The sequence below is a fragment of the Polypterus senegalus genome, chromosome 2, assembly GCF_016835505.1.
Source record: "Polypterus senegalus isolate Bchr_013 chromosome 2, ASM1683550v1, whole genome shotgun sequence".
Classification (NCBI taxonomy): Eukaryota; Metazoa; Chordata; class Cladistia; order Polypteriformes; family Polypteridae; genus Polypterus; species Polypterus senegalus.
In genome coordinates, this window is record NC_053155.1 from 40365335 (window position 1) to 40381063 (window position 15729).

The window sequence follows — 15729 nt, forward strand, 5'->3', positions numbered from 1 at the left end:
AGAGCCAAGGATCAAATGGTGGAAGTTGAAAGAGGAAGACTGCAAGGTTGAGTTTAGGGAGGAGGTGAGACAGGCACTGGGTGGCAGTGAAGAGTTACCAGACAACTGGGAAACTACAGCAGATGTAGTAAGGGTGACAGCAAGAAGGGTGCTTGGCGTGACATCTGGAAAGAGGAATGAGGAAAAGGAAACCTGGTGGTGGAATGAGGAAATACAGGAGTGTATACAGAGGAAGAGGATGGCAAAGAAGAAGTGGGATAGTCAGAGAGATGCAGAAAGTAGACAAAAGTACAAGGAGATAAGGTGCAAGGTGAAGAGAGAGGTGGCAAAGGCTAAAGAAAAGGCGTATGATGAGTTGTATGACAGGTTGGACACTAAGGAGGTAGAAAAGGACCTGTAACGATTGGCTAGACAGAGGGACCGAGCTGGGAAAGATGTGCAGCAGGTTAGGGTGATAAAGGATAAAGATGGAAATGTACTCACAAGCGAGAAGAGTGTGTTGAGCAGATGGAAAGAGTACTTTGAGAGGCTGATGAATGAAGAGAACGAGAGAAAGAAGAGGTTGGATGATGTGGAGATAGTGAATCAGGAAGTGCAACGTATTAGCAAGGAGGAAGTAAGGACAGCTATGAAGAGGATGAAAAATGGAAAGGCTGTTGGTCCAGATGACATACCTATGGAAGCATGGAGGTGTTTAGGAGAGATGGCAGTGGCGTTTTTAACCAGATTGTTTAATGGAATCTTGGAAAGTGAGATGATGCCTGAGGAGTGGAGAAGAAGTGTACTGGTGCCGATATTTAAGAATAAGGGGGATGTGCAGGACTGCAGTAACTACAGGGGAATGAAATTGATGAGCCACAGCATGAAGTTATAGGAAAGAGTAGTGGAAGCTAGGTTAAGAAGTGAGGTGATGATTAGAGAGCAGCAATATGGTTTCATGACAAGAAAGAGTACCACAGATGCAATGTTTGCTCTGTGGATGCTGATGGAGAAGTTTAGAGAAGGCCAGAAGGAGTTGCATTGCGTCTTTGTGGACCTGGAGGAAGCATATGACAGGGTGCCTCGGGAGGAGCTGTGGTATTGTATGAGGAAGTCGGGAGTGGCAGAGAAGTACGCAACAGTTGTACAGGATATGTACGAGGGAAGTGTGACAGTGGTGAGGTCTGCAGTAGGAGTGACGGATGCATTCAAGTTGGAGGTGGGATTACATCAGGGATCGGCTCTGAGCCCTTTCTTATTTGCAATGGTAATGGACAGGATGACAGACGAGATTAGACAGGAGACCCCGTGGACTATGATGTTTGCTGATTACATTGTAATCTATAGCGATAGTAGGGAGCAGGTTGAGGAGACCCTGGAGAGGTGGAGATATGTTCTAAAGAGGAAAGGAATGAAGGTCAGTAAGAACAAGACAGAATACATGTGTAAATGAGAGGGAGGTCAGTGGAATGGTGAGGATGCAAGAAGTAGAGTTGGCGAAGGTGGATGAGTTTAAATACTTGGAATCAACAGTACCGAATAATGGGGATTGTGGAAGAGAGGTGAAAAAGAGAGTGCAGGCAGGGTGGAATGGGGGGAGAAGAGTGTCAGGAGTAATTTGTGACAGACGGGTATCAGCAAGAGTGAAATGGAAGGTCTACAGGACGGTAGTGAGACCAGCTATGTTATATGGGTTGGAGACAGTGGCACTGACCAGAAAGCAGGAGACAGAGCTGGAGGTGGCAGAGTTAAAGATGCTAAGATTTGCATTGGGCGTGATGAGGATGAACAGGATTAGAAATGATGAGTACATTAGGAGGGTCAGCTCAAGTTCGACAGTTGGGAGACAAAGTCAGAGAGGCAAGATTGCACTGGTTTGGACATGTGTAGAGGAGAGATGCTAGGTATATTGGGGGAAGGATACTGAGGATAGAGCTGCCAGGGAAGAGGAAAAGAGGAAGGCCTAAGCGAAGGTTTATGGATGTGGTGAGAGACATGCAGGTGATGGGTGTAACAGAACAAGATGCAGAGGACAGAAAGATATGGAAGAAGATGATCCACTGTGGCGACCCCTAACGGGAGCAACCAGAAGAAAAAGAAGAAGACTACTATATTTGGCATATAGAATAAATCTGGAGTATGTGGAGAAAAAAATAATACAGATACTAATATTGTAAAGAGATTTGATGGAAGAATGTTGAATCTGTGAACCAGCAGAGACACCCATGATGCCACTCAGGTATTCATAGAAATTTACATTGTAAATATGGCAGTAATAATATACATTAAGAATATGCATGCTACCTCTGCAATTCAAAATGCAATTTAAAATGTAACACTTTTTTTCATAAAAATTGTTAATTTTAAAGTTAGATGTCTCACAGTATGACCTCTGCTACAAAGGATCGGCTCAGCACTACTTCCAAGCCTGAATTAGTTCTATACAAGGACATGATGGATGGTTTTGGTTTTATAAAAAAAAAAAAACTCCACATTTATTTAACTTGGTCAGAATATAATTTTGTTCTTTTTCAAGCAGGTAAAACAAATCTGTGAAAGCTAGAAGCATGAAATTAAAAAGGTAATAAAAATTCCATTTGGATAGGAAAGTGCTACTTAAAGACGCATGTAATTAAACATGTATTACACCTTGTAGTACCGAATAACATTCTTTACTCAAATAATTAATACTGAATTTTTTTTTCATTTTTTTTAAAATGACTAAAATAAAATATATTGGCATATGAAGGATTTGCTATCATAACTTTTACAGAGTGGCACAAGTTTCAATGCTGCATGAGAGGAGAGTAGAAAGACTTATTTTATAGTAATGCATGTATCACAAGAGATAACATGGACAAACATATTTCCTTTTGAAACACGTATCTTAAACACCAGCTGGCACGTTAATTAAAAAACAGCTTATGTGATATTGTAAACAGGTGCCTTTGCTTCTGTTGCCTCTTCTATCATGCCTTCTCCTCAACTATTCAGTGATAACACACGCTAAGCAGAAATATGTGAAAAGCATATTTGTCAGAAAAAGTAAGAATTATTGTTTGACATAAATGCATTATTTATTATGCTAAATACAAATTTACAGATGCTGATTATTATAATTTTTACTAATTATCACAAAATAACACTGGAACAATTATACAAAATATTCTGTACTGTCTACAGCAGTGCTTCCTAAACTGTTGGCTCACTGTGGCTGCAGGTTTATATTCCAACCAGATTCATAATCATTGACAATACCTGATAACACTGATCTCCTTTAATTAGCTGGTTTTTTTTTTCTCTTATTCTACATTCAGAAAAGCACAGCAGCATGCTTTTTACAATTAGAAGACATTTGGAAATAGTTCTGCTTTTGCTATAGATTTAAATGCTTAATTCTTTTTTGTTTTTTTCATTATATTTTGCCCTTTCTCTGTGCAGTTTTCCGCCTTCTTTGTATCTTATTAATGACAATTAAAAACGAGCAGAGCAGACACGCAGGCAAACAACACTGAATAATCAAAGGCTGCAACTACTTTAGCGTCAGACCCACTAGTAAATAATGGATTAATTAAACAATTAGAACACTTGGAAAAATAGAATGAAAATCAAGATGAAAGTATTGCTAAAAAGAAAAAAAGAACATTCTTTCCATATAACTGCTTGGTACATTTTAATATTTATTTTTTACCAAACTTAGTTTTTTATTTTCTATATTGTTCTGAAAACACAGAACTTGGGAAATAACAGCTCACCTAATTAGCCCAGGAGTTCAATTTAAAACAGAAGCTGGTTGGAACAAAAATCAGCAGCCATAGTGGGTTCCCAGAACCGAGTTTGGGAAGCACTGGTCTACAGCACTTATTGCTGATAGTTTAACATTCACTAAGTGAGTAAAAGTAGAGAAAACAATGTGAATACTTAGTGAAAAGTTTCAATCTGAATATATCTGGAAAAGGATAATGAAAAGAGATCTCAGTTTTCAAAGCGATGTCACCATATTAGTACAATCAAATACAACACAGTTAAAAAGAAACAACAGTTTATCAGCTCAAAAAATACTCACTGGGCAGTAGAGCAAACAACGATTTTACATAAAAAGAACATGTTTTTAAAAAAGAAGAGACATATATTTGGAAAGAGACGGGAAGGACATAAAAGCTTGGTCATATTTTGGTTTTACAAAATACAGAAATAATGTTTACAAAAGATTCTGACTAAAGCTGAAGAAAATTAGTTCAGGCAAACACTTCACTGTCAAAGTGAGCTTGATTTGGTGGATATTTCTTCACTTGGATCTTATTTTTGAAAGGGAATAGGAGCTATTAAGATGTCATCGAGATAGCCATTGCCACTAGAATGTTATAGATCCATGTGCCTCCAGCGTGATGACACATACAATGCAACTGCGTACTAGTAAGAGTTATTGTATTTATACTGTCTTTATAATACAAGGTTTCAAGTAATTACCAGCAGGGCCATAAAGTAGAAAAACAGTATAATTGTTAAGAAAATTAGGGCAAGCTGTTAAGAAATAGATTTTAAGAAATATGCAGGTAACTTTGAACCACCCAAGTAAGAGAGGAAAAAAAAAGAGCAGTTAATTAAAGCTGTACTGGTAATCAGTACTTGCATGACAAATGGTTAATAAACTATGCTAAAGTCAAAGATATTAGAGAACCACTCAGTTAAAATAGATGATGTTTTTGGCTAGTAAGATAAATACTTACAAGTCAATATTCTGTCACTTTGTAACTCAGTAGGAAACATTAGTTTTACTAAATTGGCATGCAACTTAAGGCATTGTGTTTGATATTAGTATGTCATTTAAAACACACATTAAAACATTATCTAAAAACTGCCTTTTCCAAGTTAATGATGCTGGAAAATTAAGATGGTTTCTAAATGTTGTTGATACTGAGAAATCAATTCATGCATTTCCAGCAGAATTGACTGCTACAATGTGTTAGTCACATTTAAATCACTTCATAAACAGCTTTCAATTAATTCAAAACACTTCTGTAAGAATCATTACTAGAACTAAAAAGTACCACCACATAACTCCAATTCTTACACTAGGTTCCAGTTGAGATTAGAGGCCAATTAAAAAAATGTCTTTCTTACATATAACGCTTTAAATGGCCAACACCCTACTTATATCCATATTTTTTCATTACACAAAACAGAGTATGCATTAAGATCTCAAGATACCGGCCTGCTGAAAATCCCAAGGATTAACAAAAAATACACAAGGGCGAGCTTTTAGCTACAGTATCACAAAGCTGTTGAATTATTTTCCTGATATTTTCAGAGATGGCCCTTTGGTCTCCACTTAAGACTCACTGACTCATGGTCACTGCTCATGGTCACTAGCTGGATTTAAACCCTCAACCTCAAGGTTTGAGGCCCACAGCCTTAACCACTACGGCACACTACCTTAAGAAATAATCATTTTTTTATTGCTTTATGCTACGTTTTAAATAAATTTGTATCTTTATTGTATGTCTATGTAGTACGTAATTGGCAATTTGTAAAGTTTTACCTTTGAAATTGTTACTGTGCTATATGAAAACAAACCTAACTGAAAACTAAACTGGTCTTAAAAATGTACTGAAAGTAGAAAATTGATTAATAAAAAACTAATAATAATTATAATAATAATAAGCTACATTTATTGGGCGTCTTTCACAAACCCAAGTTCGCTTTACATACAGAGTAAAAAAAAATTACACAGATGACAAAAGTTCATAGAAGAGGAAAGTTTTCAGTTGAGATTTAAAAGTGCAGAAAGAAGAGCAATCTCGGTGAGACTGAGGAAGAGAGTTCCAGAGATGAGGGGCTATAGCACTGAAGGACCTGCCGCCCAGGGTGGAGGGTCTGGTGCGTGGGACAGTAATGAGCTAGTAGCTGAGTGAGGTAGAGGAGGCAAGGTTATGTAACTGAGCCTTCACCTCTGGGTTCTTCCATGACAAATCAACCAATAGCTCATGCACTTCAAACTCAAAAAATTCTGGAAAAATTAACAGGTGTATCCATGTTAGTCAGGAAACACCCTGTAATTGTTTTTTTGATGTAAGATCAGTACTTTCCGAGATACAGCCAGTTTACCAAGAGGAGGGGGGTAGTGTCGATTTTGTCCAGCTTCATTTTTTCATCAATAACAGAAAAGTAACTTTATCAGGGCTTGAACAGCAGACCTCTCAAATGCAAACAATGATTTTGGATTTCATTTTCAGAGCACCCTAATGGCATATGGGAATGTGCAGATAATTTTTTAAATATTTTTTATTTATTCTACATTGTCTCCTCTTTCATAAAACACAAACCTTACTTTTCTTATACAAATATTTATGTTTATTTTCAATCCTAAACATAGGCTCAATGTACCACGTGTCAAGGATAGTAATCATTGAGTTTTCAAACAGTAAGTTATCAAAAATGTCAAACTTTTTTCATATCAAATGATAATAATAATAATAATCTCATGTTGATGAACAGAGAATGCATTTCTCTATGGCCAAAACAGTAACTGGCACTCGAGAATACCACTGTTACATCCCTAAGAAGATAGCAAACTCAAAGTCGGCTGGGTGTGTGGTGAAGGAATATTCATCACTGAAGAAGCAGCTAAGATCCTGCCCTTTCACAATCATATTCCTGATGGATCAGATGTGTCCTTCACATTAGACCAGTGTACTAATGAAGGTTATGGTGGGTGCATGTATGATGAAAATTGTTGGATTGGTGTGATTTGTGACAAGAGTGAAACAGACTCAGACAGCCTGATATGTTTCATGCATCAAAACTTTTCCTGCACAGTCTTTCCACTAGCCACCTAGAGATGACATTTGCTGGGGGCCATTACAGTATGTCATTTCACTGCTTAGTGCACCCTCAACAGTCAGTGGGAGGCAGCACCATCATGATCTCAAAGACAAAGATGCCCTACACGCTGTACTTTGATTGATACAGAAATGAAATGGGTCATGTTCCTGCTGCTGCAATATTAAGATGTTAACATTTCATTATAACTAGTGTTGTATTTAATGATAAGCAGCTGTTGTTCATGTGTTGTGCTTAATGTGCCTTTGGTGATTTATTTTTTCCCATTAATCCTATACCCAAGTTAGTAATGAAGAACTTGATGATTATCATTATGACAAATTGTGAATTTAATCCATGTTTAGAATGGAAAATAAAAATAAAAGAGTTACATAAGAAAAGTAAGACTTGTTTTTTGAGAAAGTAGGGACCATGTAGGATACAGGAAACATAATTTTTAAAATGTCTGAACATTCCCACAGTGCATTAAGCTGGTCTGAAAATTAGACCCAAAATGATTGTTTCACCTTTGAGAGGTCTGCTGGTCAAATCCTGATGGAGTTACTTGTTTGTTTATAACCTTTTGAAAAGCCCTGTGTAGGTATCCAAACATGGACATTTTTTAGCAGGCTGTATCAGTTAGAAGTATGCTTTCTGAAAGCCTGAAACATGGCATAGACAAAGACACAAAATATTTTTTTTCCATTTTGAAGATGTGGTCTTACCAAGTGGTGTTGTCTGGACCAAACATTTTAATTTTGTTAGTACTATACCTATAAAGGTACCAGAATGCAAAATTTGAGCCTGCTAGGTGGATTAGTTCTTGAAATATGGTCTTGTGAATTTAATGAAAAAATAAAACCCCTCTACCCTCATAAAACTGCATATATCTTGGAAAGTATTGACCTTATATCAAAATAATTTTACAGAGTGTCTCCTGGATAACATGGGTATTTTTATTTTTTTTTTTAAGACAGAAGTATGTGGAATTTCTGGAAAATCAGTTGACTTGACATGGAATGACCCCTATGTAAAAATTAGTTTTGCTAAACTGTCCTTAAGCAGCATTTCATTACAGGAAACACTACTCAATCCGCCCAGCCAAATAATATCCTTTACATTCAATCAATATTGTATCACTATACATCAGTCAAGACTAAGATGGCACAATTAATATAACAGATAGTACCTTAAGGTGATAGTGAAGTATTATCCATTCAAATGTCTGCAGTCCATTTACATTTATATATACTTATTTGGCTGATGTCTTTAGCCAAAGTGACACTTACATCTTTCTGGTATACAACTGGCTCCATTTCTTTTGTTTTTCCAATTGGGGCACAGGCAGGTGAAGTGACTTATTCATGGTCACAAAGTGTCAGTATCAGTAACTCATCTCATTTCATTTTCTAACCTACATGATCCAGATCAGGATTGCAAGGGGTGTTGAGCTGAAGCCTGTCTCAACCAGCACAGGGTGCAAGGCAGGAACAAATCCTAGACAAGGCACCAGTTCATCCCAGGGCAAACACACACACACAACCACCAACATATTGTAAACATTGATTACATCTTGCCTGAAGAAGGGGCCCAAGTTGCCTCGAAAGCTTGCATATTGTAATCTTTTTAGTTAGCCAATAAAAGGTGTCATTTTGCTTGGCTTTTCTCTACATCATGGCTAACACAGTACAACACCCTAGTACTCCATGGGTTTAATAAAGTTTAGCTAATCTAATCTTTCTGTGTAGAAGTGTACTAGGAAAATGGCATTAGATCAGGTGATGCCGGGAAATTCAGTCAGGTCAGGCTGGCCTCACTGGACAGACTTGAGTCAACTGTGATGTTCAAAGGAATGCTATGTGAAGAGAGGCTGTTTATATCATAGACAATCAGGCCCTATAATGAGTCACCCCTTAGCTGAGGTGGTCTTGTTTTCTGTGTGCTGAAGGTACTGTGCTGGTCTAGCAGATACCATGACAGACGATGACACCATGTGCAATAATATACTATGACAATGAGAGGCACTATGTACTGTGAAACTGTAAGTGATAAGTAATTCTAATTGCTTTGCACTTAGTAAATACCTGCACTATGTCCATTTATTTAGTGATAATCCTTGTTATATGTGCATTTATACCTTATTAGCATACTTAAGATTATTACAGTTCTTGTTATATGTACTGCATATTTCTGTATATTGTGTTTGCTGCTGTAACTTTGTAATTTCCATCTGGATTAATAATGTTTCGATTCATCTCTCAGGTTGACTGACATCTTAAACTTGCCAGGCGTGCTAGTTTTATGCAGCGCTATGTACTGAATTGGTTTCCCGTTTCCGATTGGTTACAGCCCTGTGTCGATACAAACTGGATGTGAATCATTCCTCACTCTAAAGGGATTGATTTGTTTATATTCATATGATGTCTACACGTTGAATAAGAAGCATGTTACAGCTGCTGTATGAAGGAGACATTAAGCAATGGCACAACTGCACCCGCAACCTACTAGAACAAAAGTCTGCCGTGGACGCATTATAATTTATTTATATTTAAAGTATACACACCTAACAAAAGTCCATCCATATCAAAGATGACGTGAGTTACTGGTTTAAAACGTGCAACCTCCTTAGACATTTTCGAAACAGCAGCGACAACACCACAAGACAAATTGTGGGACAGTTAAAACTTAGCCCCGAGTTGATGAAGCGATAACGTAAATATTTATTGCGATTTTAATATAACGTATTTAAATCACCTGGATTATAAATATAGAATCTTTAATAACGGATAACTGAAACTGATTTCAGGTATTTAAAAAGAGGCTTAAAAAACATTACGTTTACTTTTATTCCGAAAATCGTTATAGTCGGCCAGCAGAACGTAAGACCTTTAGACCACGCGGTTATGGGAAATGAAGTGTTTTCGGCAACCTTCGTAAACGGAAGAAAGGTTATATACGGTTGCATGTACGGAATTGTATAGGTTTAGTTTCTAAGATAAATTGCACACTTTTTCATTGTTTAACTTTTCAATTAGATGTTGAATTAATCCAAAATTTTAAGATTACCACAATTTGAGTGCAGATAATGTTGGATTAAATAAAACAATATTTTGTATGCTTGTTTGACTTGCGGTATTTTTTGTTATTAGGGAAATTGGGGGATCGTGTAGTTTTAAATAAAGTGACTTAACGCCATTAAATATATTAAATTAAATATAAGCATTTCGTCATACTTTTTAATTACAGAAATCACCATCTGCGCATGAAATTCTTAATTATGATAGCAATTTTCTAAATAAAGACATCTGAATAGAAATCCAAAGATAAATGTACAGCTGGCATAAATGCTGGTATTCACTGTAAGTTCCCAGGTACCCTTAGAGGTCTGCGATGGATGGGCATTCCATCCAGGGTTTGCTCCTGACCCGCGCCAGATGTTGCCATGATAGACTCCATCTCCTGCGACTCTGAATTGGATTAAACACGGAATACCTTCTTCTTGTTGTTCATTCATGTAAACACAAAGGCCTCCTGGATAAATGTTGCTTTGTATCGTAGGTCCTCAAGGCTATACAGCATCCATTTCACTGGTGTCTTCTCTATCCAGATGTGCTGTCTTTTAGCCTTGTGCAGCAGGCAGTCTTGTCTGGTTGCCCATTTTCCATTGCTAATGGTTTAACTGACCGATCCAGAACTTAGTGTAGAGATGGTAGTTTAGGCATCTGAAGATAGCTATCTGCTCAGATCATGTAAGTATATGTTATGGGTTATTTCTATTATAGTGTGTTAATGCAATCTCTTGGTTTGCTGATTAGCCTTGATGGCAGTCCATGCTTTGTTGTAAGTGGTAGACCTGTTTTCGTCTTCTTTTATAGCTCCTTCCTTTCCTTCAGTTTTTCAGAAACCTCATTGCCTAGTACGTTGCAGTGGGAACCAATTCATAGCAGAATGACTGTGTGGTCTCTGCATAGGGAAATAAGAGCGGTAGACAGGGCATTCAGCTGTTTGTCCCTAACCCACCAAAGGACCTTCAGGAAAGTCAGGGCATCTGTAAAAAATAATTTGGTACTTTTGTTCATTTCTGCCTTTTCAGCTGAGCCATTGGTATAGACATGAGTCAATTTCTCTAGAGGGTAGTTGTTCTGGATGTATATGATGGTGAATGTCCTCAACTCAACAATTTGGGAGCCTTTTGTGCCAACCCCAGCATTGCTGTAGTGAGTTATGGGTGTGTTAGCATTGCTGCATGCAAGGTCCTCACAGAAGCAATAGTCAAACATTTCATCTCTCCTTTTTGAAATTATTGAATCAGCCACATCACTACATACTTGAGAGTGAAAATAAGCATTGCAGGAAAGTTAGTATTGATGCTTTTGACTTAAGTATTTATTACAGCTTACAGGTACACATTTAAGATGCAATGCTGTGCATTCATATTGCATATTTTCATTGTCATCCTGTGTTGTATGTTTTTTGTAACATTTCCACAGTGTCATTTGCTGCATCCTAACATTTGATCAACGAAAAAAAAAATCCATGTTAGTAATTCCTAGTATATATTTTTGTCTAATTCCTGTTTAATTTTCTCTCCTTGATTAAAAAAACTCACTTGTGTTTTGACCATGTACTTCTTTTACCAATTTTCAGTGCCTTTTCATCTTCTGGTTAACCTTCAAAAGACTCCAAAAATCTTCCAACAGCACCAATAACCACCAAGGTGTTCATATCACACGTACCACCATCTTTTATACTAGTTATGATTATGTCAAATGCCGCATGACATCATGCAGCATACACAAAGGTCAAACAATGGACATCATAACTGACAATATAGTGTTGCCAAAGAAATTAGCACAAAAATGTCACCACCATTGTAGAAAAAAAAAAAAACAATCAATAAGGTGATGGGACCACATTACTGACAATGTTAAGTGTAAATTAATCTCAAAATAACATTATCCAAATGATAAAAATCCTAAACTGTAAAAGACATCAATCCATCCATCCATTATCCAACCTGCTATATCCTAACTACAGGGTCACAGGGGTCTGCTGGAGCCAATCCCAGCCAACACAGGGCACAAGGCAGGGCAGGGCGCCAGCCCACCGCAGGGGACGCATACACACACACACACACACCAAGCACAATTTAGAATTGCCAGTGCACCTAACCTGCATGTCTTTGGACTGTGCGAGGAAACCGGAACACCCAGAGAAAACCCACACAGACATAGGGAGAACATGCAAACTCTACGCATGGTGGACCCAGGGAGCACACCCGGGTCTCCTAACTGCGAGGCAGCAGCGCTACCCACTGCACCACCGCACCGCCATTGTAAAAGACATGTATATTTAAAAATGCTCAAAGGAAGGTGAAAAAGTTTTGTCTAATTTTACTTTAAATCAGGTTCCCACCATATATTTAGGATTTTTAGGCCGCTCCTCAATCCTTTATATCAGAGTTTCTCAATCTTTAAGTACTTGCGACCCGAGTTTTCATAACAGTTTTAATCGCGCCCCCCTAACATTTTTTTAAAATGTAAATGCATTTTTATTATACCTACTTAACTTTTATCAACATTTATCTAACTCTATATTTTTTGTTCTAGTATCAGAATGTAGTTTAAGTTAATTTGTTTTGGTTTCAACAGATGTTTTTTTCATATTTTTGATTCTTGTTTTCTTTTTTTCACATCTTCACGCCTCCCTTTTTGTTAGGGGGGCCCGCCCCACAGGTTGAGAACCACTGCTTTACATGAAGAAGTGGCAGCACTGTTCATGTGAGGTGTTTTGTGGGTGTCTTGTGAGTGTGCACCTGTTACTTGGCTTTTTTTCTGTTCGTCAAGGGCGTTTTTTGTACCTGCTTTTACATTACCTGGTTCAACAGCCCATTACAGCAACAGTGAGTGCAATGCAGAAACCACTTAGTCACTGCATCACAGATCATATTAACCTTTGTGTCAACACTGTAGTACACTCAAAGAAAGTGTATTGCTTTCGAAGCCCTGGATTTTTAAGGATTTAAAAGATCTCTTGAATGAGAAAAGGAAGTGATCAAATCTGGTCACAAAGAGGATCTGAACGATGCACAGTGAGTGAAAAAGAAAAAGCTGAGTGAAGGAAAGGAAGCTAAAATGGAAAGCAAACATACTCAGAATAACATGAAAGATGTCTGGAATGGGCTAGGCATAATTACTAGACTCAAGCAATCCAGGGCTCAGGAGATTGAGGGATGTGGACAAAGCTAACACCCTGAACCAGTTTTTGATAGATTCCTGTCCCACTGCCACATTCTTCTAATGACCCGTTTCCCCAAAACCATTCCTACTACGTCAATAACTCCTTATCGCATCAAACTGGAATGGCTAGTGACAAGTTCAACTCTGAACATCAGTGTGGACTGTCCATAACTGAAGACCAAGTAAGGAGACAACTGAGGAAGCTACACACAGGAAAGCCAGATGGAGTCAGTCCTTGAGTTGTTAAGGTCGGTATTGACCAACTTTGTGGTGTCTTGTGTCACCTGTTTAATCTGTCTCTAATGCTCCAGAAAGTGTTGCTACTGTGGAAATCATTCTGCATTTTTCCTGTTCCAAAAAAGGCAGGCATCTTTTCACCTTATTACTACAGACCATTGGCACGTACGTCTTATATCATGAAGACTTTTGAAAGACTGGTCTTGGACTATATGAGTCCTCTTGTGGTAGACCATCTGGACCCACTGTAGTTTGCCTCTCTTAACAAAAATTGGAGTGGAGGATGTAATTATCTATTTGCTCCACAATTCTTATTCCCACCTAGACAAAGCTGGCAGCACTGTAAGGATTATGTTTTTTGATTTCTTCAGTGCTTTCAGTACCATCCAGCTATCCCTGTTAAGGGGTAAACTCGGACATATGCAGGTGGTGTCCTGGATAGTGGCAGGCCACAGTTTGTGAGGCCCAAAGACTGTCTTTCTAATATGGACATGAACAACCATGGAGCACCACAAGGGGCAGTCCTGTCTCCTATTCTGTTCACTCTGTACACCTCAGACTAGAAATATAACACAAGGTCATGTCACTTTCAGAAATTCTCAGATGATTCTGAACTTATAGGGTCTATCAATAAACAGAAATGGGATAGATAGATAGATAGATAGATAGATAGATAGATAGATAGATAGATAGATAGATAGATAGATAGGAAGGCAGGAGTCAGGTGAGACATTTCTTGGTGCTTATTGACTTTTGCAGCACTAAATCTTGCAGCAATTTTCTATACTGTGGTGTGCTGGGCTGGTAACATCATTACAAGAGATGCCCACTATATCAACAAGCTAATTAAAAGGGTAGGCTCAGTTATGGGATGCACTCTGGACCCCCTTGAGGTAGGAACAAAGAAGAAAATTAAAACAAGATGGAGTGCCATTATTACCAATGTTACACATCCTTTCTCTGACTTGCTAACAATAATGACTTTCAACCAACAAATTATTCACCAGAATTATGTGAACAAACACTACTGGGACTCCTTTAAACCAACAGCAGTATACCTGCACAATTCCTGACTGGGACTGTGAAATGTTTTCTTTCTTTTTAAAAATTCTTGCGTGTGTGTTCAGACCAGAATTTGTGTGTATATATTTTTATGCTAGTTATTCATTTAAAGGGCTTCTGTAAAAAAGCCAGATTTCCTGCTGGGGATAAATAAAGTTCTGTCTACCTATCTTTCTAATCCTAGGCTACATGTGAGTCTATCAGAGCCACAGAACCAATTTGCAGTCACCTGTTAACCTAACCTAATATGAAAGGTGGGAAAACACCAGAGATCCCAAAGGTTACCTACAAATGTGACTGAGCTGGAAATCAAACTTAAGTCCCTAAAGATGTAAGGCAGCAGTCAACTATAAATGTAAGTTCTTTTAAATATGTGTACTAACCTAATCTTATGTTTATTTGCATGGCTTTTTTCAGCTGTGCTTTTATTTATTTATATTTTTAAAATATTTTAAATCCTATAGAATATTTGAGCAAATTTATTTTTTCTAATCTGGTATATGTCTCAGTTTCATTTCCAAAATAGTGATAATTATGAACATTGTTTTGCAAAGTGATAACTGTGAAAAGAAGATAACTATAATTATGAAGAACACAACAGTAAAGAGATTAATCACAGCTCAAGAAATATGTTAAAAATATTCTTTAGGATCAAGAGAGAATACATGTGTGTAAATGAGAGGGAGGTCAGTGGAATGGTGAGGATGAAAGAAGAAGAGTTGGCGAAGGTGGATCAGTTTAAATACTTGGGATCAACAGTACAGAGTAATGGGGATTGTGGAAGAGAGGTGAAAAAGAGAGTGCAGGCAGGGTGGAATGGGTGGAGAAGAGTGTCAGGAGTGATCTGTGGCAGACGGGTATCAGCAAGAGTGAAAGGGAAGGGATACAGGACGCTAGTGAGACCAGCTATGTTATATGGGTTGCAGACGGTGGCACTGACCAGAAAGCAGGAGACAGACCTGGAGGAGGCAGAGTTAAAGATGTTAAGATTTGCACTGTGTGTGACGAGGATGGATAGGATTAAAAATGAGTACATTAGAGGGTCGGCTCAAGTTGGACAGTTGGGAGACAAAGTCAGAGAGGCGAGATTGTGTTGGTTTGGATATGTGCAGAGGAGAGATGCTGAGTATATTAGAAGGATGCTAAGGATAGAGCTGCCAGGTAAAAGGAAAAGAGGAAGGCCTAAGAGGAGGTTTATGGATGTGGTGAGAAGAGACATGCAGGTGATGGGTGTAACAGAACAAGATACAGAGGACAGAAAGATATGGAAGAAGATGATCCACTTGTGGCAACCCCTAATGGGAGCAGCCGAAAGAAGAAGAAACCTTCAGCCTAGAAATAAACTCATTTTTAATGCCGTTACTGTCATGGTCTCCGACTATTATAAATG

The 15729-nt window shown here is 38.0% G+C and overlaps 1 protein-coding gene across 1 annotated transcript in view; it reads right to left on the reverse strand.

The window, feature by feature from the left end:
• The window catches only part of LOC120522856 (pseudouridine 5'-phosphatase), a 70359-nt gene extending 60877 nt beyond the window's left edge, over positions 1-9482 (reverse strand). The window contains exon 1 of the mRNA XM_039743575.1: positions 9365-9482. Coding sequence (XP_039599509.1) covers positions 9365-9434 — 70 coding nt within the window. The 5' untranslated portion in view covers positions 9435-9482. The remainder of the gene's footprint in view (positions 1-9364) is intronic.
• Positions 9483-15729: the final 6247 nt, after the last annotated feature.